This window comes from Thamnophis elegans, chromosome 11, assembly GCF_009769535.1.
Source record: "Thamnophis elegans isolate rThaEle1 chromosome 11, rThaEle1.pri, whole genome shotgun sequence".
Lineage (NCBI taxonomy): Eukaryota > Metazoa > Chordata > Lepidosauria > Squamata > Colubridae > Thamnophis > Thamnophis elegans.
Window position 1 is genome coordinate 59,389,255 of NC_045551.1, and position 25,058 is coordinate 59,414,312.

General features: G+C 39.4%; 1 protein-coding gene across 2 annotated transcripts in view; it reads left to right on the forward strand.

Moving 5' to 3' along the window:
* LOC116514902 (kelch-like protein 1) overlaps positions 1-25,058 on the forward strand; it is a 138,060-nt gene that overhangs the window by 75,962 nt on the left and 37,040 nt on the right. For both annotated transcript variants that reach the window (XM_032226725.1, XM_032226726.1), the window contains 2 exons: positions 3,246-3,458; positions 17,213-17,399. In XM_032226725.1, the coding sequence (XP_032082616.1) occupies positions 3,246-3,458; positions 17,213-17,399 (400 nt within the window). The remainder of the gene's footprint in view (positions 1-3,245; positions 3,459-17,212; positions 17,400-25,058) is intronic.

A 25,058-nucleotide genomic window follows, 5' to 3' on the forward strand; every position in this document is an offset into this window, starting at 1 on the left:
ACACCTGTGTTTCTAAACTTAAAAGAAAAACCACACTGGGCCCATAGCAGGAACTTGGAGACAGTTTGAAGATATATTGATTGTTTGATTCTAAGGCTGAGAAATTATTTTGCAACTTGAGTTGAACACCACACTAAAGCCGGGAAATAAAATAATATACTATTTCCCCCCAGTACTTGAAATTATAACACACAAGTAAAAATTCTAGCTGTAAAGCCAGCAAGATCAATGTAAAAATAGTACAAGCAAAAAAAAAAAGTATAAATCAGGCTGAAGTTTAATAAAATAGATTGTGTCATTGTTTGTAATAATAAAAATGCAAATACTTTGTTATTTTATTTTTCAAATTAAATTTGCATCCCACATTATTAACAACAATTAACAACTAACTTGGTGCCTTCCTAACTGTGCCATATGATGATAATTTTAAATATATTTAAGCCTATTTCAACAGTACATCTGCTAGGTCAGAGAAATTATTGGCCATCTGCTGATAGTTCACAAAATCCAATTCTTTTTTTTTTTCCTGTGCCAAGCATTTAATGATAGAAAGCTTAATAAAGAGGAACCTTGCTTTGCTATGGCTATTATTATTTTCTCAGACTCCAGCCTGTGTTTTTTGATAGTCCATCTATCGGGCAAGAACGAGATGGTTCATGTCCATTCATCTAATCTTACTAAATCTGGACTGCAGTACTCCAGATAACCACTAGATGACAACAAACTCTTTTTACCACCCTGTAATCTGTTAATTCAGGGTAGAGTTGAAGTGACTGGATGGATCTGAGCATTTACTAGCCGGATGCCGTTCCTGATGCAACACAGAGTTCACAGCAAATATTTTTTCTTTGAACATACTAGGAGAGAAATATCTGTTGCTACGTAGGATTGAACTCTCAGCCTTTCAAGTGGGAGGCGAGAGTCTTCACCACTAGGCCACCATGCCGCTCATCCCTAGATTACAACAAAGAGACACAGATCATCCAGAGGTCACCCAGATTTTAGCCCAAATATGTTGACCCTAATTCGTCTTCTTTAATTATATCTTGGTACTTTCTACAAGGTTGGCTATTTGAAACCAGCAAACAAACAAATCATACACATCTCATTTAACTGTCCTTTAAAAAGATATTATTCTGTCTATAATTGTGTCACAGTATATGTGCTTAACAGCATCGTGACAGGGAGTAATCACCACTGCTTCATCTAACTCAGAAATTGCACAATAAACGGCGCACACCTTTTCATATATGCGCAACAGGCTTTCTTTTTCTTAATCATATACAAAAATGACCTTATCCAGCCCCTTAATGCTGAGTCAGCACTCTGTCTATTTAATTGGCATTTTAAATAATACAGTAGTTTAATGTACATTTTCAAGCTGAGCAGGGACTATTCTCCCTTTCGGGTTGTTAGAAAAATGCATAATATTGTTTACTCTGCCTTGTTGACTTTGATATAACTTCCTGAGAAGCTATACCCAGATTGGAGGGCAAATAAAAGAATTAAAGAAAAGAAAGAAGAATGTCATCTAAACTGTTTTTTTTTCCTTCCTCAAGTAGTACATTTTTATATGGTGTATATTGAAGCTCTTTCTATATATGGGTAGATAGCATAACAAAATCAATAGCATAACCAATGGAAGTAGTATTTCTATCTTACTGATAGAAAGGGAAGGCCTATATACCATGATAGATAAGAAATTCATTGGCTGATTATGTACCATCAAGGTGACATTGATTCCTGGCAACTAAATAGACAGATTTTCTCACAAAAGGGCCTCACCTTTGTTCTTCATACATTCAGCCTTAAGAAGATTTGACTTGAACTTCGTGAACCTATCTCCTATGATCTGGAACTATTAGAGAACTGAGTTCCATATGAGGTTGAGAACTATAATGCCTCTGTTGTCCACAATCTGGGCTCTTGCTCGATGTCGAAGCCAATAAGTCATCAGACACAAGATGTGACACAGAATTATATTTTTATTTTGGCACCAAGATATAAGGACCCTGGTTTGAAAAGCTAACCAAGGGCCAAGATTAGAATCTTACGGTAGTTTTTACAGTCAAGGGATGGTTGCATTCAACCCTTTGCCCTTCCCTTAATAATGCGTGCATAGCAGATAATATTGATTGGTTATTTGGATTTCAGGGCCCCCTAAACCCTTACACTTGTTATGTTAAATAGCTAAATGTCACGTCACCGGTTTTTCATCCCAGGTCACAGGTATCTTGCAAAGTGTGCCAGCTATGTGGGTTTGAGTTTTTTTTTCCTTATAAGTGAGCTATTCCTGTTTCTAATATCCTGGCTAGTGGTTTTAAGGTGCTAACTTCTGTCTCGCTGTTAATGTGCAGCCCCACCCTTCCTATTGCATAACAGAATAAAAGAACAAATAGTTTTTATCTGAGGCACCAACCCCGCGACCTCTCTCCTTTTGCAGAGAAAAGCAAAAGCAGTTTAAAACTTTTGTCTATGGCAGCAACACCTCTCCCCACTCCTCCGCCTCCCTCTGCAGTGAGAGAGACAGGAAGGAGCAAATCTCTTAATTGTCAAGGCAAAGAAACGAAGGCAAGAGAAAATGTTTTATCAGCATTCATATTCCTCACTCCCATGTCCTTTCCGTCCATACCTGGGTCCTATCTCCAGATGTGAACTTTATAGCAATAGCAATAGCAGTTAGACTTATATATCACTTCATAGGGCTTTCAGCCCTCTCTAAGTGGTTTACAGAGTCAGCATATTGCCCCCACAGTCTGGGTCCTCATTTCACCCACCTCAGAAGGATGGAAGGCTGAGTCAACCTTGAGCCGGTGAGATTAGAACCGCTGAACTGCAGATAACAGTCAGCTGAAGTGGCCTGCAGTACTGCACCCTAACCACTGTGCCACCTCGGCTCTTTCCTCTGATCCGCAGGCCCTCATCTGTGCATATATTCCATCATCTGATCCTTCACTTCCAATTGAACACAAGAAGAGCACACACTTAGATCTTATTAATCAAAAAGATGAAAGACTTCAGGTGAGACAGTGATGGGTCCTCTATTCAAACTCTTATACATTCAGGCAGACACCTAAAGAGGATTCTGATGCCATTCTTATCTCTGTTGAGAACAGGTGGATTTTCCAAGCTTCTGTGTAGTGTAATACACTGTATTTTTTTCTAGATTTGGCCATTTGACACTTTGCTTTTTACACTGGAAAGCAACCTAAATGACTTGTTGTTGTTGTTTTTGTTTTGCGTAGGAGAACATCATGGAGGTGATTAGAAATCAAGAATTTTTGCTGCTGCCAGCTGAGGAACTGCACAAACTTCTTGCCAGTGATGATGTGAATGTTCCTGATGAAGAAACCATTTTCCATGCCTTAATGAAGTGGGTCAAATATGACCTTCAAAGGAGATGCAATGATTTGAGTATGTTACTTGCCTACATTCGACTACCACTTCTTCCACCACAGGTAAATGTTTAGTTGCCTCTGGATAGGTCTCCCTCTCTTACACACACTCTCCATGTTTGGGTTTCAAAGTCAATATCTTTCTCAACTTTTAAATTTACATTTTATGTATGTACAAAATTCTGGAACACGAAATATTCATAGAGCTTAAGGAACAAAAATGTTCCTTAAGAGTGGGTTGCGTCTTTTCCAGCACACAATCCAGCTGTCCTGAAGATGGACCTGCAGGTTTTTGGAAGTTAAATCTATGAACAAGAAACATTTTGTGGCCAAGACCAAGATGCCCAGGAAAGGGAGGAGCTAAAAGTAGGAAAAGACTGATAAAAACCAGAGAATAAAAGAAGAAGATAAGGAGGAGACAACAAAGAAAATAACAGTGACTGATGAATTAAACCAGGGGAAAATATATTAAGATAGTCAAAAAGAGAATTGGAGATACAGGAAGATACCTTTGAAAGGGAGATAGGAGCATGGGCAGAAATCCTGGAAACTAGACAATGGAGGAGGGTAGCAGTGGGAAAAAATACTCAGATTGAACAGCCAAGAAGCAGATGTAGAAAGAGATAAAGATCTTACAAAGGAATATGGGAGACAAGTCAAAAAGAAAAAAATAGCAATTAAAGTATTGAAGTGGGCAAGAGATGATGGATAGATGCTTTTTCGTTTTTAATGTTGTTTAGATTTGCTTCTATTTTCCTCTCTCTTTCCTTCCCTTTTTGTTTGTAGGTTGGTAACATGATTAGAAGTTAGGTGGGATAGAAAGAAAGACATGTTAAAAGTTAGAATAAGAGATAGAAACAAGAGAAAAGGGGGTTATTAGTGTATATACTTTTATATAATAAAATAAGAGCAATAATAAGAGAAAACATGGAGTAATTGAATAATGGCAGTTTGCAACTTTATTTTAATATATATTACTATATATTACATATTAATATGTATTACTATTAGAAATATATAAGTTGGTTGAAAGTTAAGAAAAGAAACATTTTGTGAAGAAACATTTAGTTCTCCTTTGGAGCAGGGAAATATCTAGAACATCATGATCTGCTTCTGATTTGGAGGACTATCAATTGAAAAAAATTTGGGCATCTCATCCCCACCACCAAAAGAGATGGGTTGGCATAATGTAGAAAATAAATAAAATTTTATTTTCCTTTCCTGTGAATCTTTTCCATAGATTTTTCTCTTCAAAATATGATTAAACATACAAACAAGAAAGTAAAAATATTAGCCTGCATAATGATAAACTTACCTGGTAAATTAACAAGCTCATTGATTAATATCCTTAGCATATCATCAATATGCCTATAAGAAAATAAATAAGCATTAGAAAACCTCCCTCCCTAATTAAAAAAAAGAACATGTCTGTTTATGGAGATTATCAGTCATGCAGATCATGGCTCTCCCAAAGATCCTTTTTTCAAGAGGCAACTGGACTTTCTGTTTTTTTCTTTGAAGATCTTTCCCTTCTCACCCAAGAAGCTTCTTCAGCTCTGACTGGATAGTGGGGAATGGAAGAAATTATACTCCTTGCAGACAGCTGGTCAATTGCATCCCTTTAGAGGGTTGTTGAAGCACCTGGAGGTTTATCTGAGGTGGTGCAGTGGGTAGAGTGCAGTACTGCAGGCCACTTCAGCTGACTGCTATCTGCAGTTCGGCGGTTCAAATCTCACCGGCTCAGGGTTGACTCAGCCTTCCATCCTTCTGAGGTGGGTAAAATGAGGACCCGGATTGTTGTTGGGGGCGATATGCTGACTCTGTAAACCGCTTAGGGCTGAAGCCCTATGAAGCGGTATATAAGTCTAACTGCTATTGCTGTTATCTGTCATCAGGGTCACCTGAGTGGTGCAAATGGGTATGGAGCTTTCTTGGAGCTGTTGAAGGAATGCAAATGACCAGCTGTCCGCAAGGAGTGTAAATCCTTCCATTCCCCACCATCCAGTCAGAGCTGAAGAAGCCTCTTGGATGAGAAATGAAACATCTTCAAAGAAAAACCAGAGTATCCAGTTGCCTTTTGAAAAAGCACCTATGGGATAACAATATCTAAGGGTTGCTGATGGCATTACTGCCGGGTTGGCGTGCAAAAAATTCTGAGGGATGGCTCAGCGGTAAAAGATGCCGAGCTCCTCCGCTGGAAACCCAACAGCCAGGTTCGTGATCCAAAGCACAGCACAATGGAGCGAGTTCCTGTTCCTTGTCCCAGATCCTGCCCACCTAGCAGTTCTAGAGCATGCAAATGTGAATAGATAAATAGGCACCACTTTGGTGGGAAGGTAACAGTGTTCTGTGCACCTCAGTACATAGTCATGTTGGCCACATGACCATGGAAGAGTCTTTGGACAATGCTGGTTCACTCGGTTAAGAAACAGAGATGAACACCGTCCTTAGAGTTGGATGTGACTGGCGTTCTGACCCAGCCTTTGCAAGTAGTAATTAAGACATTTACTGGTGAATAAAACAAACTCCTCTTTGTAATCGGGCAGTAACAGTCTTTTATTCACATAGTTAAACAAAAAAACCCAAACATAATTAGTTCCAATAAACTTGGTTCTGGCCAAGGAATCTGAATTGATTGCTGTATACTAGAAAAAAGACTGTTGTCTATGACAACTGGCCACTCCTAAACCCATCCTATTTATTTCCCAACCTGGGAGGAGCTGGCTATTGTCTGCATCTGCCTCTCCCTGAGAGCCGGCTTACTGCTTTCCTTTGTTCTCCTCTCCTCTCTCCTCCCCTCTTCTCCAATTCTCTGCTCTCCAGCCATCCTCTGCTCTGCTGTCTTTTCTTTTCCTCTCCTTTCCTCTCCTCACCATGCATACTGTATATGCAACTGGGATGTGCCCCATCTGTTCCTCCCCCTCACTGAGCGCAGGCCTCGAAGACAGCTGCCTCTCCACCTGCGGGAGGATGGAAGGCCCCGGCTGTTTCCCTATCAGAGCCTCCCAAAGGCTCCAAAGCTGGTCCAGGACCCCCCCCCCCAATTGTGGATTTCAAAAATTGTTCGAACCTACTCTGTGGGTGTGGCCTCTTTTGTGGGAGTGGCTTGCCGCCCATGTGACCGGATGGGAGTGGCTTGCCACCCATGTGACCGGATATGAAGATGCCGACGACACTTGTCAGAACCACCTTAAATTACCTCACACACAGCACTGGCATGCATAAGAATATGATGTAAACTTGTTTTTTAAAAGGCATCTTTGGTTTGTGTTAAAACAACTTCAACACACGCAATGTTCTGATTGCACCACAAACGCAGTAGTCATCCTTACCTTTCACAGAGGCACTTAGTTTTATAAATATGAGCATGATAGTGTAGAATAATCATATCCAAGGACCAGTGGTGGGTTTCAAAAATTGTTGGAACCTCTTCTGTAGGTGTGGCCTGCTTTCTGGGTCCACTGGTGGAACCTCTTCTAACTGGTTTGGTAGATTTGACGAACCGGTTTTACCGAATAGGTGCGAACTGGTAGGAACCCACCTCTGCCCCCCCTTCCTCTTCATCTGACTCTGCAGCTAGCTCTGCTGGCAGCTGACAGACCACAACAGCTGGACAGAAGATGCCTTTACCTTTACACATAGTAGATGTACTTTGTCCTAACCAGGGCACAGTGCTCTAGTTTGGATAAAGTGCTCCATACAGCCCAGCCCTAAACAGTTCATTACCCTCCCAACCTCGGTTGTTGACGAACAAAGTGGAATTAATTTCTCTCCTTTCTTTTCTGATGACTCCTGCTTTGTGACTTGGAGTGGCTTCCCTTGATATATTTTGTTTACAAGCAGGGAACCAGAATGCAAAATAGATCAGTGGAAGTGAAAACCCTACAGCTAAGCCAGATAAATTATTGTTCTAATTTTAACAGATTTACTTTTATGTGAGATTACATATGTAAAGTGTTACATTTTAAAACCTTATCCAAGATAAAACCGCTTAAAGCTTTCAGTGGAAAAGTGCCAGATTTTAATTAAAATAGATTCAGGCAAGGTTTAAGAATAATTACACTGGATTTATTTTACAGCTAGCAAACTAAATCAGAATATTGGTTAAGGTAAGACTGGATCAATTAGGATAGTAAAGGTAATTTGCATTTCTAATGCATGTCTAATCATTGTGCAAAGATTGGCTTGTATGGATCTTTAAACTCGTCTGGAATAGAGGGTCTCACGAGAGACTGGCATTATTGTGAATTTAAAAATTCTGAAAGCATTTTTTAAAAATAATATGCTGTCTTGGAAAAAACCAAAAAAGCAGCAGTTTCACAGTAAATCTGTCATGGCTGTGTCCTCTTGGGACAATTCGTGTCCAACTTCTTAAAAGAAAAATTGACTGGCACTTAAAAAAAAAACAGAACAGAGTTTTAAAATAAGAAATAACAATATGGCAGCAAAATCCTGGAAGGAATTTAAAGAACTTCCTTAAAATTAGATATTACTGGTGGGCAAACCAAGTTCAAAAACATAAAGCAAAGGCCTTGAGGAGATCCATGGTCCATGTTTGTTAAACTTGTTAAACCTACAAAGTTCCACCAATTATATTGGTTTCTGGGAGAATCTTCTGCATTTCATAAAAAAATGTAGGACCATAGAATAAATAGGTAAGATAGAACATGTATTCTACATGAAGAATATACAATCTTATATTCACTTGCTTGAAAGTAATTCTGGAAGTCATTTTAACTACATATGCATAAAAGTGATTAGTTTGGTTTTAAGGGAATGATCAATGATGCAAATCCATCCCATCTCAGTTAATGGCATAAACTGATCCCCAAAACACCAAAAATATAAGTAAGATAGAAACAAAAACCCATCCAATGTTAACAATTCTGACTGTCATTTAAACATAGAAGAAGGCCAAAGGATGAGGAAAGAATGCATGAAGTTATGAATTCTTCGCCTTTGAAGTTTTTAAAATGGAGGCATGGTGCAAAAACAGATAGTGGATTCTGCAGGAACTGTCAAATCTGTCCAAATTTGGGATTCTGCGATAGGAACACAACTGATGCTTTTGAAACCTGGTGTTGGAGAAAAATCCCGAGTGGACAGCCAAGAAAACAAAAACAATGGATCACCAAACAAATTAGTCCATAGGTCTATGGAGATTCTCAGTCATCCAGGACATGGTTGTCCCAAAGGTGCTTTTTCAAAAGGCAACTGGATTAGTGGAGGATGGAAAGAGTTATATTCACCACCTATCTCCGGTTTACAACACAGTCCTTTCAGCAGTTCCAAGAAGATTCCACACCCATTTGCACTATTCAGGTGACCTTGAAGGCACAGATAAAACGTGGCATTAATGCAGGGGTGGGTTTCTCGCCCTGTTCCAACCGGTTCAGTTGGAACGGGGCTGGCGGCGGATTCGTGCATGCACGCAGTGCACGAATGCATACTAGCGTCTGTGCGATGCTCCAGCTGCTCCTGGAGGATCGCGCAGGCGCTGTATGCATCCTGCGCATGCGTGGAAGTGCAGAACTCGTCAAAACTGGGTAAGGAGTGTGGGCGGGCGGGCGGGCCCTTCGCCGTTCCCAGAAGTTACTTACTTCCGGGTTCGCCAACCAACCGGTTCACGGGGACCGCCGCGAACCGGTTGAAACCCACCCCTGCATCAATGACTCTCAGAAAGAGTGCTTAGGATGACTGCAAAGAAGATAAATCTTCCCATCCTCCAACATTCAATCAGCACTCAAACAATCCACATTCGAATATTCAAAAAGAACCTCCTTGGATGAGAAGTGAAACATCTTCAAGAAAAACAAAAAAAAAACAAAGTCCAGTTGTCTTTTGGAAGATAACCATTTAGCCCAGAGTTTCTTCTTGAGATGCAAATGACTGGGTTCAATCAATCCTACTTGGGACCTAAAGTAGCTCTCTGGTGAAGGTTGTGGTGCTGATGGAATGAAAGAGAAGAAGACTGCGAGCAGCAAGGTAGACAGATTGAGCTGCAATGATGATTGGAAGACCTAAAGTAGTGATGGCGAACCCTTTCGTCACTTTGTCTGCACTTCTCCCAGTCATCTGGGATGCAACCCGGGAGAGGAGCTGCCGAGGGATCTGGCATGTGCTGGAAAATACATTTCCAGTTTCCAGCATGGGCGTGCGCAGTGGCCAGCTAGTCTTCCATTTACCGGCACTAATGCCCATGTGACGATCAGCATGCGCACGCAATTATCAGAATGCTTATGCCAAAAAATGGAAGACCAACTTTTCCAGTTCCTGACACTGCTGCATTCACAAAGACCAGCTGATCATCATGTGTGCATGCGCGCCAGAAACCTGGAAGAGGAATGGGTGACGCGACGCATGCCAGGCGCATGCCACTTTGTGCACACATGCCATAGGTTCGCCATCACAGTCCTAAAGGATCAAATTAGGGACAGATCATCATTCAAGTTTTTAAATCAAAACTATCTGCTAATAGCACTATGGGTTTTTAAGCCTATTAACAGTCCCTGTTCTTTAATCAAGAAGCAAGTCTTTGATAGAGAGAAGTAAAAAAATAAATCTTTAAAAATATTATACAATGAAAATAAGGGTGATGTATTATTATATATTTGTTCTCATTTTATTCTTTTTACTCGAAAAGATTAAATTACATTTTGCTCTTGAATTAATATTCTGCCTTTCTAAACTGCATCACAGTGAATAAAATAATACAGGATATTTTCTTAACAGGATAATTATCTGTTACTAAACTGTAGAATGTGCTAAGAGTGTAGCTATCATTTTTCGATGGTTTGATATTTCCAGGACCATCTCTGTCTGGGAGGGAAGTTAAATAAGACAGGATAATTACATTTGTGTCTGCAAGTGGTTGAATTTGGTTAAAGACTTAGCAAAATGATTACCGAGTGAATTATTTAAATTTGAAATACATGATCAATGTGAATTGGTGTCATTTTTTATGTCTCATGGTTTTAATAATTTGGTGTAAAGAGATAGATAGACTCTGATCTTTCTTTGAAGCATTTGAAAATATTCTACTGTAATGCATGCCATACAGTGAGGTTACAATGGGTAAAATAATAATTATCGGTACATATTTATTTCAATAACCACACTTCAAAGAGTCAATGGCCTAAGCTAATGACCTCCTCTCGCCACAATTTCCTGGTTTCAGAGTCTGCATATACGGTGAATTAAGATACGGAGATACACCCTTCACACAGTTTGAAAAATATTTGAAAGGTATAATATCCAGTCTGAAGCTGAAGAAAATGCCTTCCACCTCTAATAGTAGAAAGCTTTCATGGTCAATGAACTAGCAATTATTCTATAACTACAGATTCTTTCTTTAAGTGCCATTGGCTGCTAAAACTGTATTTTAATTTCATATGTTTTTACATATATATGTGTCTGTGTGTTTGTGTGCGTATGTATTTAATCTGAAATCTCTATATGCATTCTCACGCAACATTAGATTGCTCAACTCATTTGAGTTTAGAAACTAATAACTTAATTTCTCACCCTCTCTCTCTAATATCATGACTTGTGCCGTGTAATAAAATTCTTTTTCGGAAGCATAAAGCTGGTTAAATCCCTATTTAGCAGACACCAAACATCTATATTGGTCCGAGGATGAGAATGCATAAAATGGTAATCAAGATTTAATTTAGATGTTTAAATTGAAGAAACTACTTTACAGCATATGATGGGAACCTAGGGAAAGGAAAGCATGACATCTTTCCTCAATTTTAAAAAATGAAATCCCTTTATTCAATTTTGGAACTTGAGTATAAAAAGGAAAGTTTTGGAGTTGGGATTATCCATACACAAAAGATCATTTTACGTCCTTAAAATATCAGCAGTGTTTGATGCTGCTCTATCCATAATAAACATAATTTTTTCTACTGTCAAAATCTGTACCCAGCTGTGCAGTTGGGAAAGGATTCAGTATGTTTCTACCTTGGCAGCTCTAAAATGGATGGACTTCAACTCCCAGAATTCCGCAGCCAGAATAGGTGGTTGGGGGATTCTTGGAGTTGAAGTCAGGGGTGAAATGCTGCTGGTTTGGGCTGGTTCGCCCAAATTGGTAGTAAAAAATGCTTTAAAAAAGTTTTTAAAAAATTCCAACAATTGCATGACACAGCTAATTGTCGCATAGCTGATCATCGGAAGTTTTTTAAAAACTTTCTTAAGCATTTTTTTACTACCAGTTCTCTCAAACCAGTAGTTAAAAATGCTTTAAAAAGGTTTTTTTTAAAGTTCTGACAATGGCGTGGCACAGCTGATTGTCACACAGCTGATTGTTGGAACTTTTTAAAAACTTTTTAAAGCATTTTTTTACTATTGGTTCTCTCGAACCAGTAATTTAAAAATACTTTAAAAAGTAAAAAAAAAAGTTCCGACGATTGCACGGCACAGCTGATAGTTGCACAGCTGATCATTGGAACTTTTTTTTTTTTTACCTTTTAAAGCATTTTTTACTACTGGTTCTCCTGAAGCAAAGTGAACCATTCATTGTAAGATTGCCAAGCTTAAGAAATACTTCCGTGGACCTTCTAAAACTACAGAGAAATGATGATAGATCTCAGGAACATTTCAATATCTTCATATGTTTATGTGTTTCTTCTTCCATGTGTTGGTTTTATGATTCATCAAGTGGATTTTAGGGAATGAATTTGATCACATGATGGGAATTTTTGAGTAGTGGGAGATATGGAGGGATTCTTGTTGGTCCTGAAAGCAATAAAGGATGGTTAATTTTCTATCTGACACTGGTTGCATGTGTGCTTCCATTTTTTTGAAGTAATCTATGTAATTATCATTTTTTAGTTCAAAGATAATTGGAATCTTACTTGCTTAGGTTAATCAATTCTCCCTTTCTTGCATTAGGTTGATTCAGAATCATCATCTCCATCTTCATCATCATCATCAATGTGGCAATGGACTAGGACTGGGGAGACACAGGTTCAAGTTCACCCTCAGCGGCAGATGTTCAGTAGGTGACTTTGGGCCAGTCCCTCTCTTTCAGCCTAACTACCTGTGTATTTCCACAGCTTGAGGTAAGTTGGACTGAACAGAGAGACTGGTCGGAAGTTAGTCTTAAAGTTAATTCCACGGTCAACTTGAGAATTTGCAATTAAATTACCCTCCTGTTACACCAGGCAAAATGTCCCAGTAAGAACATAAGCTAGTATCCTTTTCACAATGGTGATTCTTTGAGAGAGATCCAGAAAGACAGAAGACTGAATATTAGCATAATCAAGAAGATTAGAAGAAAACATTTGTTTTTTCTTCTTCTAACCTGTGCTATTTGAGAGCCAGTTTGGGCTAGTGGTAATGCACCAGGCTAGAAGCAAGGAAACTGTGAGTTCTAGTTCTGCCTTGGACACAAAAACTGGGTGACTTTGGGCCAGCCGGTCTCACTCAGGCCAACTCACCTGCCCATTCTGTTGTGACCTATGTTTTTTTAATTCTGAATGTGGGCTTGTATGAAGTCGACCTTATCTTTCAGTGAATCTCAACCAGTGGTGGGATTCAAATAATTTAACAACTGGTTCTCTGCCCTAATGATACGCTGGGTAGGTGTGACTCAGTGGACATGTGACTGGTTGGGCATGGCCAACTCAATGTCACTCAGGTCGATGGGCGCTTCACCTTAGTTGTTACAATGTAATAAGGGTTAACCGGAGAGGCGGTTTCTGTAAGCAGGGCAGTAGACTAGAAACAACACCAGAATGTTTCCTTCCTGCCTTCCTTACAGGATTAGCCCTGTAAAGTGGGGGGGGGGAAACAAAATAAGATTTCTTCCAACAACCAGTTCTCTGAACTGCTAAAAAAGTTAACAACTGGTTCTCCCAAACAGGTGCAAACTGGTTGAATCTCACCACTGATCTCAACCCTCTAAAATTCATTCCTGGAGCCCAGCAAATCATTTCCTCCCCCCCCCCCCAATGCATCTCTGTCTTCTCCTATGCATCTCTTTTCGTTAGTATTAAAATCAGATACCTGCATCTTCTATTAAAAGCAATAGTGATGAAATAATGCTTGCCTCAGCAAGGATTGGGTTGGAGTATTGAAGGCAGCCTTATCTTCTACCTCTTCTTTGCTACTTTTGCAACAACTTTCCAACGTCCTTAACGTTTTTATGGTGAGTTTTCCTAGCATACGGATTGGCTCCACATACAGGTTGTGTTGGTCAACGCATAAAAAAATTGTGATGTCAGGCCATGCATATGTTGCTTAGATGTTACTGAGAGAGGAGTGGAAAATATTGCCTGTCCCTTGATGGAGAAACTGTCACAGATACATAAGATGCATTATTTATTTCCCAACAAACCCCGGTACAATTCCCCTGTGGCTGCATGGCAGGGAAGTAAGGTTTATGATAGCACAAGGGCAGCAGCTAATTAAATTTTAGTTATTCTGTGTAACACTTTGGGAAGATGAAATGCACAGGGAGAAGAGCCTAATGTTTGCTCTGCAGACTTATTGAACCAATGTTATGGGTTAATTTACTATATGGGAGATTTTTACAGCATCAGCAACAGCCATAATTTCTAAATTCATTCCCGTTAGACAGTAAAACTAGTTATATATTTTGACTGTTATCCAAGAATATATTTAAGCTTTTTTATTGCTATTATTGTTGTTTAAACTGACATTAGACATTAGTTCCCAGATAAATCTCTGGGATCTATCGAGTGACATTATTTATACCAGTTTAATCAAAGCTGGATGGGAATTTGAGAGATAGAATTTCTGATTTTGGTGCAATTGTTAATTCTTTGGGTCATCCGAGGACTTTGATACACCTAGTCTACCCTGAAAAGTGAGAACCTAGATTTCTTTTGTTTCACTTTTAGCATCTTGTGGGTTTCTTTCAAATTTAAATTAAGTGGGTTAACATCGAATCTACCATCTTAAAGTTCCTGAAAAAGCTATAGACAAAAGACAAAATAAACAAATAGATAGACAAAATATTAAGCCACAGTGGCACAGTGGCTAGATGTAGTACTGCAGGCTACTTCTGCTGCTTGCTGGCTGCAATTGTGCAGTTCAATTCTCACCAGGCTCAAGGTTGACTCAACCTTCCCTTCTTCCAATGTGGGTAAAATAAGGACCCAGACTGTTGGGGGCCAAATGCTGACTCTGTAAACCACCTAGAGAGTGCTGTGAAGCACTGTAAAGCAATACATAAGTCTAAGTGCTATTGCTATTGTTAAACAAAATATAACTTAAAACATGTTTCTAAAGGGAAACTTTAAACTGTAAGATACATTTTAAAAATTAATATTTTATCTATAACTTGCAATTTCTTAAATTTCTTATTGTATAGGTTATGTTTTTATCCATGTCTTTCATCTTTTGCTCAAATACCTACAAAATATTTAGTTAGTTGGTATTATTCCTTACTGTAGCATGACTACCAAGTTTTTTTGCTTCCTGTTCACTCAAGGATAAACTTATTTCCATTGGAGTTATTAGCATCTCATCACATGTCACCATTTTCTCTCGTATGCACAAAGCCATTCCCATTGTGGGAAACTTAAGAATGTAGTTCCTAACTAATCTTCCCCTTTTCACTTTTATGATCGTGATCATTATCTCTGGAACTCATCCTCCCAAAACATTTCCCTTGTGGTGCTCTCTATTTCATCTTTTAGAAGGTGGCCAGAAACATCTGTTTGCACCTGTCACAGTTTCTTCTTCTTCTTTGTGAAGGGCTGTTTCAGAATGTAATGATCAAAGAAATCTTAGCAAGTGTCATTTTGATTCCTGCTCTTTAAGAAAGTCTCTTTCCGTTACCCATTTTCAAGTTTAATAAATGATCATTGCCATTTGTATGTGATTACATAATAACTTACAGTCTTTACGACGATCTTAATTCTCTTATTCCCAGACAGGATGCTTTGGAAGTCTTCAAAGTTTCCTTGGTCTTGCATTGTCCAAACTGAGTATTGGCTGGAGTTGATTATGGCCATTTGAATGTCAGCCACTGTTTGGAAACACAATTATGGAATGTATTAAGCAGGCAACTTGTATAAATCCCTAGTGCCACATAATGGAATAAGCTCCCATTACTTGTCCCAGCTTCTGCCAAGCTAGCAGTTCAAAAGCACCTAAAAATGCAAGTAGAAGAATAGGAACCAGCTTTGGTGGGAAGGTAGCAGTGTTCTCTGCGCCTTCAGCATTTAGTCAGGCCGGCCACCTGACCACGGAGATGTCTTCGGACAGTGCTGGCTCTTCGGCTTTGAAACAGAGAGGAGCATCGCCCCCTAGAGTCAGGAACGACTAGCACATATGTGTGAGGGGAACCTTTACCTTACCTGTATACAAGTCCCTGTCAATATAGCATTGTTTTAAAAGAAATCATATTTCCCATATGTTATAGATCTCTAATCCTGTGTTTCTCCTGCTGATGTGGGGAGTAAAAAATGAGAACATCATATAAAAACAAGATTTCTCCCCCCCAGGAAAAAAAAATAGGGAGATTTAGGATTTAGACATTCCTTTCCATGAAATTGGGGAAGAAAAACTAGGTATCATTTCTGATTTAGGAATCTTTCCATAGGGAAAAATATATTTCCATGGAGAAAAGAGTTGGAACATCATTTTTTTGAAATGCTGGGATTTTTTGAGAATAAATAAAATTAGAATTAACATTATACTTTCTAATACTTCTATTGAAAAGAATGTTCACCCATGCATAGAAGTGTTGTTCTGTTTTCTTTTCTCACAATTTCATGATAATATACTGCTTTTTTTTTTTAGAAGTAGAATGGCTAATAGTTTAATTTCTCACTTGCTATGCTGATACATTGTAAAACCCCATGTAACTACCGTAGTTTTTTAGAGTATAAGATGCACCCTTTTTCCCCTAAAAGAAGGTGAAAATTTGGGTGTGTCTTATACACTGAACGTAGCCCCACCTACCCGCCCTCACTCTTTGGTCTCTGCCTCCCAGCAATTTACCTCCTTGCAGCAAATGGAGGAAATGGGGCTTGCGGAGGCGGCAATAGGCTATGGCAATCCTTGCAGCCTGAAACAGCTGATGATCGGGAGGCCCATGTTGAAATTGAAAGTGAAAGTTGCTGTTTGCTGCAATGAGGCAAATTGCTGGGAGGCAGAGGCAGATTTTTTTCTTCTTCTAATCAGGCAAAACTGAAACAGGCTGTTTGCTGCAAGGAGGTAAGTCAATAGCTATAAATGCCTATAACATGTTCAAAATATTAGACTTATTTTTTAAAGACTGCTTTATTATTGTTCTAGACAACTTAACAAAATGAAGAAGTTTTTTTTAAATAAATGCTTGATCTGAAGAAGCCCAGTGCTATTGTATCTTCTTTTAAATAGCAGAGAATAACTATACTTCCAGAAAGCCACATCAATTTTAACAGCATCTGTACAAGTATAATCTGAAATGTAACACTACAAATAGTGTATATTGTCTGTACTGTTTGCTGTTTGTTGCAAGGAGGCAAATTGCTGGGAGGCAGAAGCAGATTTTTTCTTCTCTTGGTTTCCTCGCCAAAAGCTAGGTGCGTCTTATACTTTGGAGTGTCTTATAGTCTGAAAAATACAGTATTTCACCGATTACTGCTCCAAATAAGTCTATGGCCATCTTGTTATCTGTTCATCCAGATTGTTGTTCTTGTGGATTTGTTTATATCTTTTTATTTACTGAAACAAGAGGCCCTCTCAATGTCCTTTGCAAGTCCAAGCCTTCTACATCACTGAAGCTTGTGCAAGGAGATCTGAGGATCAGGCCATTAAAAAGTAGAAGATCGCTATTAAATCACTTGTATAATTTACAGATTTTAGCGGACCTAGAAAACCATGCACTTTTTAAAGATGACTTGGAATGTCAGAAGCTGATTCTGGAAGCCATGAAATACCATCTTTTACCAGAAAGACGAACACTTATGCAAAGTCCAAGAACAAAGCCGAGGAAATCTACCGTCGGGACCTTGTATGCTGTTGGAGGAATGGACAACAATAAAGGTACCAGTTAATAGTTGTTTTCCAGACAGACAGTGGGAAAGGATTACTGTATTTTTCAGAGTATAAGACACACCTTTCTGTCCCATGGTGCACCTTATACACTGAATACAGCATTTTTGACCTCCCGAAACCCCGTACCTTCCCAAAAATGAATGTGCAGAGGGTTTGGAAGGCCTGCAAAGTGCTCCTGGGGGGCGGGGCAGGGGGGGCAAAAACAAGATAAAAACTGGGCATTTTTTGCTCGTTTTGCCCCCCCCCCCCCCCGAGCACTCTACAAGCCTCCTAAAGGTGATTCATGCCTTTTTTTTGGCAAAAAAAACGGGCCTGTTTTTGCGAAAAATGGGACTTTTTTGCTTGTTTTTGCCCCCCAGCCCCCAGGAGCACTTTGTAGGCTTTCCAAAGTCTATGCATACCCCGTTTTTCACAAAGAAATGAGGCGTGCAGATAGTTTGGGAGGTCTACAGAGTGCAATTTTTTTTTAAAAAAAAAATTACCTCTTCAAAATCTTGGTGCATGTTATACTCTGGTGCGTCTTATATTCCGAAAAATACAGTATGTTTCTTTTATGGACTATATCTATATATACATTTTTTAAAACTTCTCTGGTGTTGACTAGCCATAGTCTCTACAAGAAAACTATGTATTGGAAATTACCCTAATCAGTCCTTGAGTCATTAAAAACTACATAAAGTAATAACTTGAGGGACCGCCTGCTGCCAATTACCTCCAATAGACCTATTAGATCCCACAGACTAGGCCTCCTCCGAATTCTATCTACCAGCCAATACCGATTGGCCACCACCCGGAGGAGAGCCTTCTCTGTGGCTGCTCCGGCCCTCTGGAAAGAGCTCCCCGTGGAGATTCGGACCCTCACCACCCTTCAGGCTTTCCGCAAAGCCCTTAAAACCTGGCTGTTCCGACAGGCCTGGGGCTGACGAGTTCCCGTCCCCGCTCGAATTGTGTGCTTGTTGATTATTTTTAAATTGTTGTAGTTGTTTGTCCGTTGTTTTCCTCCTGTTTGTATCCCCCCCCCCTTACTTTGGTTTGTGAGCCGCCCTGAGTCCCTCTGGGAATAGGGCGGCATAGAAATGCAATAAATCAAATCAAATCAAATAACAAAGAGCTCAAATTTGACTGCAATGTCTGGAGTGGCTAATGATCTAAATATCTTGTGCTTCAGTGTTTTTGACAGTTGTAGCAAGTTGAAGGAAGGGAAAATATATCTACCCATCTCCTATTGCTTTCGCTTAGGTATCTGTGGTTGTTTTCTTTTGGAACAAAATGTTCCCTTTGACCAGAATCTTCAGACAAGTAATCTTGTCTCATCTAGAGTGTCGAAAATAGTTTCTGGCAGGTGGAGCCCTGAAAGAAAGCTGAATAAATATCCCATAGGTCATTTGTTGAACCACAGAAATCTAAAGTCTTTACCAGTGACATCTGCAGTGACAGCCACGAAGCTCTGAAAATGGGTATGTGTTTGTGCAAAGCCCTGCTTCTTTGCAATGTGTGTTGCACACAATGCATGCATATAAAAAGGGACAGGACTTTGATGATCCAGTCCCACCTGCCATTTTGAAGCCAGTAACCATTGTTGGTCAGAACGTACCAGAAAGAACATACTTAAAACTTTGTTGGCATTGTGCAACAGTTGCCAAAAAAAGCCAACACAGTTCTAGGCTGCATAAAAAGAGGGATAGAATCAAGAACACGTGAAGTGTTAATACCATATGATAATGCTTTGGTAAAGCCATATTTGGAATACTGCATCCAATTTTGGTTGCACGATGTAAAAAAGATGTGGAGGCTCTAGAATGAGTGCAGAGAAGAAGAGCAACAAAGATGATTAGGGGACCAGAGGCTAAAACATATGAAGAACGGTTGCAGGAACTGGCTATGTCTAGTTTAATGAAAAGAAACACTAGGGGAGACATAATAGCAGTCTTCCAATATCTCAGGGGTTGCCACAAAGAAGAGGGAGTCAAACTATTCTCCAAAGCACCTGAGGGTAGGACAAGAAGCAATGGGTGGAAACTAATCAAGGAGAGAAGCAACTTAGAAGTAAGGATAAATTTCCTGATAGCTAGAACAATTTGGAACAACTTGCCTCCAGAAGTTGTAAATGTTCCAACACTGGATGTTTTTAAGAAGATGTTGAATAATAATTTGTCTGAAGTGGTGTAGGGTTTCCTGACTAGGCAGGGAGTTGGACTAGAAGACCTCCAAGGCCCCTTCCAACTCTGTTATTCTATTCTATTCTATAAAACAATTTTCAGAGGCGTTATTGTCTTCTTTGTTTTGAATGTTAGACAAAACACTTTAAAAACAACTAGCTTTTCTAGCCAACTGCCTTGAATTTATAATTGCACTGTCATTTACATATATTAGATTTTCTCTACAATGATAGAAATTGACATTTTTAAACTGTATTCTTCTACAATAAGCCTGATCATGAAAAACTACAGTCCATTGCACACAAAAAAAGAAGAAAAAAAACGCTGTTTGATATTTATGGCACCGTAATTCCTTAGGTTAATTTACCTCTTTTTCCTTTAAGTATCCATGTGGTTTAAATTTTGGAAGGTTTGACCTGTTCCTTCATGTTGTGTTCCTGTGAAAATTACAAAACTTCTTTAGGTAGTTGTGAAATCAACATTTTCGTGAACCTGTATGATCTTTGAATCCGACGATGAGGCTTGGAAAACCGCCAAGTAATAGTTGCTAATGTATTTCCAGTTTTTATTATTAGACCAATAATTCTTCCTATACAGAAAGAAATCAACAATCTGCAATATAAAATTTACAAACAGTTACATAAACCTTAATAATTCACGAGTGCCATGATGGCATTGCCCTATGTCAGCTCCAGCGCACACATGCACGCTGGCCAGCTGATTTTGGGCCTTCCAGAAGGTGGGGGAGGCCCGTGGATGGCAAAAAATTGGCCCAACGGGTCTACTGGAAGTTCAGAAATGAACTTCCGGTTTGCCTGTTAGGCCCGTTTTTGACCTCCACAGGCTCCGGAAGCTTTCCTGAAGCCCGGGGAGGGTGAAAAATGGCCCAATGGGCCTACTGGTAATCCAGAGGCTTCAGTCAGGCCTGCATGGACATGGGGGTGGGGTGGGGCGGGCGTTGTGTGTGCATGTGCAGGGGTAGGGGATTGCATTATGAGTGTGGGCATGCAGAGTATCGTGCGCACGCCCTTTTGGCGCCAGAGCAGAAAAATGTTCGTCATCACTGCACTAGTGTTGATGGACACCGAGAACAATCTCACCTTGAGGCTTGGCTAAAGATAATCTTGGGAAGGTTTCCAGGCAAGTAGGTAAAGCTAGTGACATTTGTGAAGACAATCTGCCCCTTGTGGATCAAAAGTGATGATGTGACAGGAAAAAAAAAGCTATTTAACTTAAGAAACTACTTTGCTTTTAAAATCTGGTATCCTTTTTAAAACTCCTTGCAATGACATCCTGATATGCTCGCTGTTTGAAAAACCAAAGACCAAAAGAATTACAGCATGGTGTTTCACAGGGATGAAAGAATTAAAAAGAAAAAGAAGAATACTCTAAAGGACTCTCTGAACCAGCTCATAATAAAAATAAGTAATAAAAACATATACATTTTCCTGACAAAGTCCTAAATATTAGAGCTTTGCGAAACTTCACTAGGAACGTTGGCGATGATCCCAATTTTTCCTCCGGAGAAGAGAGTTCAGAAAAAGGCAGAGCTTTGAACTTTGATAAAACTTGCTGTACATTAAAAAGAAAAATCTGGACTAGAAATAGTAACTTTTATGAACAAAAAGCAAAACAGAATTTGGAAGGGGGAAATGCAATCAAAATGCTGACCTATCCAGAAAAACAAAATTAATTATGTTTGGAGTAGGGTTTTCTTTATTGCTTTGATAAATAAGTGCATGTCTTCTGGAGAAAGAAGAGTGTGGCACGCATAATTCAGAAAATTTTAATTTTCTTTTCAACACAACAAACCATTTGTTTATAACACACTCTCCTTTGGGGGAATCATCCGGCCACCATAAAGAATAATAATAATAATAATAAAAGTTAAATGGCAATTAAAATTATACAACAATAAAAGCAAGAGCCATCAGGATATATTTACAATTTTAATAAAGACACGGCTCGCGCAGTTACAACGTTTTAAGCCTGGGCATCATCTAACTCAGGGGGTTCAAACTCAATTCCATTGAGGGCTGCATCGGGGTTGTGTTAGACCTCATGGGTCTGGGGTGAGTGTGGCCTGGGTGGGTATGGCTAGCTTGATATCTCTTGTGTTGGTGGTCCTTGTGGGGCCCAAGGAGTCTGCTACTAGAAACGGGCTCCCAAGCTCCATTTTGGGGGGGGGTGACAGCTTCCTGCAACCCTCTGCCAGTGAAAATGGAGCTAAGGAAGGCTGCCTGAGCCCCTCATGAGCTCTGTTTTTCTGGTAGATGTTCCACTGTTTCCAAGGCAGCCCCATGGGACAGATCTAAGCACTCCGCATGCCAGATCTGGGCCCCGGGCCTTGAATTTGACACCCCTGATCTAACTGATCTGACTGATGTCAAAACACGTGACCCAACAAATGCACGCCCGACAACAGCATGCTGACAAAACCACAGCGATAAAACCGCGATGTCGACAGCGCACCGACGAATGAGCACAGAAGCGCGCCGACAAAAGAGCGCCAACAGAAGCGCCATTACGGTTAAGGTAAGGGTTAGGGTAAGGGTAAGGGTAAGGGTTAGGGTTACGTTTAGGTTTAGGGTTAGGTTTAGGGTTAGGGTTAGGGTTAGGGTTACCTTTAGGGTTACCTTTAGGGTTAGATTTAGAGCGCACTTCTGTTGGTGCGCTGTTGTCGGCGCGCTTCTGTGCTCATTCATCGGCGCGATTTCGAACTCGTGCTTTTCTCCCTGCGGTTTTGTCGGTGTGCTTTTGTTAAGCGCCCATTTGTCGGTGAACCATCAAAACAATCTTAAATCCAACCTCAGCAGGTGCTCACAATCCTTTGCACCAACTCCCCACATGCATCCAAAGTTGTGCAAAGCTGGAATAGGGAGAAGACAAATTCCTACAGTAATTGCAGTCTTTATAGGGTCTTTGAATCAAAAAGGGTGGCTCAGTGGCTAAGACACTGAGCTTGTTGATCAGAAAGATTAGCAGTTTGGCAGTTTGAATCCCTAGTGCTGCATAATGGAGTGAGATCCCATTACTTGTCTCAGCTTCTGCCAACCTAGCAGTTTGAAAGCATGTAAAAATGCAAGTAGAAAAATAAGGACCACTTTGGTGGGAAAGTAATAGTGTTCTGTGCACCTTTGGGATTTAGTCATGCCACCACATGACCACGGAGGTTTTCAGACAGCGCTGGCTCCTCAGCTTTGAAACGGAGATGAGCACCGCCCCCTAGTGTCAGGAATGACTAGCACAGATGTGCAAGGGGAACGTTTACCCTTAGAGTCAAAAAATCATATATTTGGAAGAAACTGGAATGCAAGACATTGATCTGGAGAGTTATTCACACGAGTACTTGGCTAAATTAATAAATAGGTGCAGTGAACTTCTACACTCCAATAATTCTGGTCATGCTTTTGGAACCCCTAGGAAAATATCCCTTCCATTCTAAGTTGGCTTAAGCATCATCAATACTCAGGCTTCATGAAAAAAGATTGAGCAAAGAAAGACCCTTCAAAACCCTGAAAATAAATCATCACAGAAGCAGAAATAGAAGAAGTGGAAAAGAGTGGTGAAATTGCTGAGTAGCCAACAGCTGCCTGTAAAATTTTTTGTCAGTATAACAACTACCGAGAACTTATTCGCAGGGAAAAACCTTTAAATTAGGAATAACATTCAAGGCATTTTAATTGAAGACTTTCAGCTGTTCCATTGTATTATTTAGAAAATAACACTGTATTCCATTGTGGAAATAATGCCCCAAATAAGCTCTCTATTTAAACATAAATTTATCATTGAACAGCGATGTTCTTAAGCTTTGGGAACAACATGACTGATATCTATATATCTGTATATGTTTTGATGTAGAATTTGAAAGCTTTATAACAAGGCTTTATAAGCATTTGCAGCTTAGGTGCTATTTAGGAATAGGATAATGAGCACAGAACAGGATGCTATTGACTTAAATCACATACATCTAATATAGAATAAAAGTGAGCTGCCTATAGTTGAAGAGCCAAAAATATTGGTTAAACCAATATTCATAACAAAATTCACTGACAGGTTATTAAAAGACATTTATGCTGTATAAAATAGTATTATAATTCTAATTAACATTAATATAGACTAGAAGACCTCCAAGGTCCCTTCCAACTCTGTTATTCTGTTATTCTGGCTGATTCTGCTCCTGTTTAAACTGCTGCTAACATATACCTTGACCACCAGCTCAAGATTTAGTAACATTGCTTCAAGTAGGTGTAAGCTAATGACCTTGGCCTACAACTGTATGTATTGAAATAATAATAAAAAAAGAATCTATTGAAGTGGAACAAATGTTATTGAACTGAGTTATTGACACGGATATCAAGGAGAATTCCATTAGAAGACAGAAAATAACCAAGGCAGCAGAAAGAATAAGAATATTTATCTGGCAATCCCCCCTCCCCTTGAGATGTTCGAACATGTAGCAGTTGATTCTTATATAAAATTTTCATTTAAAATAAACATGCATGTGGTTTATTCTATGGTCAAATATAGGGCAATCAAATATAATAGCTTATATTATGGGCTCTCAAATTGATAGAGTTTTACCTTAGGAAAACAGTTGGTAATTTGGTGACATCTATGCAAAAATTAAGAGCAAACTCGTTAAATATGTAAAATCTTTGTTTATCTGTAGCACAGAAGCGTATGCCGAATTACAGTTTCATAGAGACATATTTCCTAATCCTATCTACTTTGACACAACATTATTTTAGGAATCCTTTATTTAACCCAATGCTTCTACAACAGAAATTTCCAGTTCCCTTTGAACTTATGTAAAATTTGAATGGCAGCTCTCATTTCTACAATTTTCAATTAGAGTAATGGTTGTAGATTTACATTAAAAATAGTTTGCAGGAAGATGTGTGAGAGACAGCACTAAACAATATTGAGCGGGCCAGACTGCTCGCCTGAAATCATGTCATAACAATAATAATAACCTCTTGCCAAATACAAATTAAAAATGAGTATATAAATATCCAAAGAAGGCCTTCGGATACCAAGAATGCACTGTCTTTTAAGGCCTTCATTGTTTACTGTTAGAAAAAAAAACCCTTCTCTCTTCTAGTTAGAAGCAACAGATCATATGATCCATAAATAGTTATAAATCATAAATGAAGGCAAATGTATGCATCCCAGGATAATGTTGCAGGATTCAATCTGTGTCAGTCACTGGGACCAAAAGTTTTGTCTTCCACGCTTTAGGACTCATGCTGGAGCCCATCTTCAGGGAATTTCTCTCCAGCAATTGGATCCTGCAGTTATAAATCAATTTCTAAAAGATTCTGAGTCAAGTTCTATTGCAAAATTAGTTCCAAAGCTTTTTAAACGCATTAGCCAAGTTACAACTACCAGGTTTCGTTTTTGCTTTGGAATTCCACCATCCAAACAGCCAAAAGCTCTATGATATTTTCAAGCAATGTGCTTGGTAATACGATGGGAAGACTTTGGA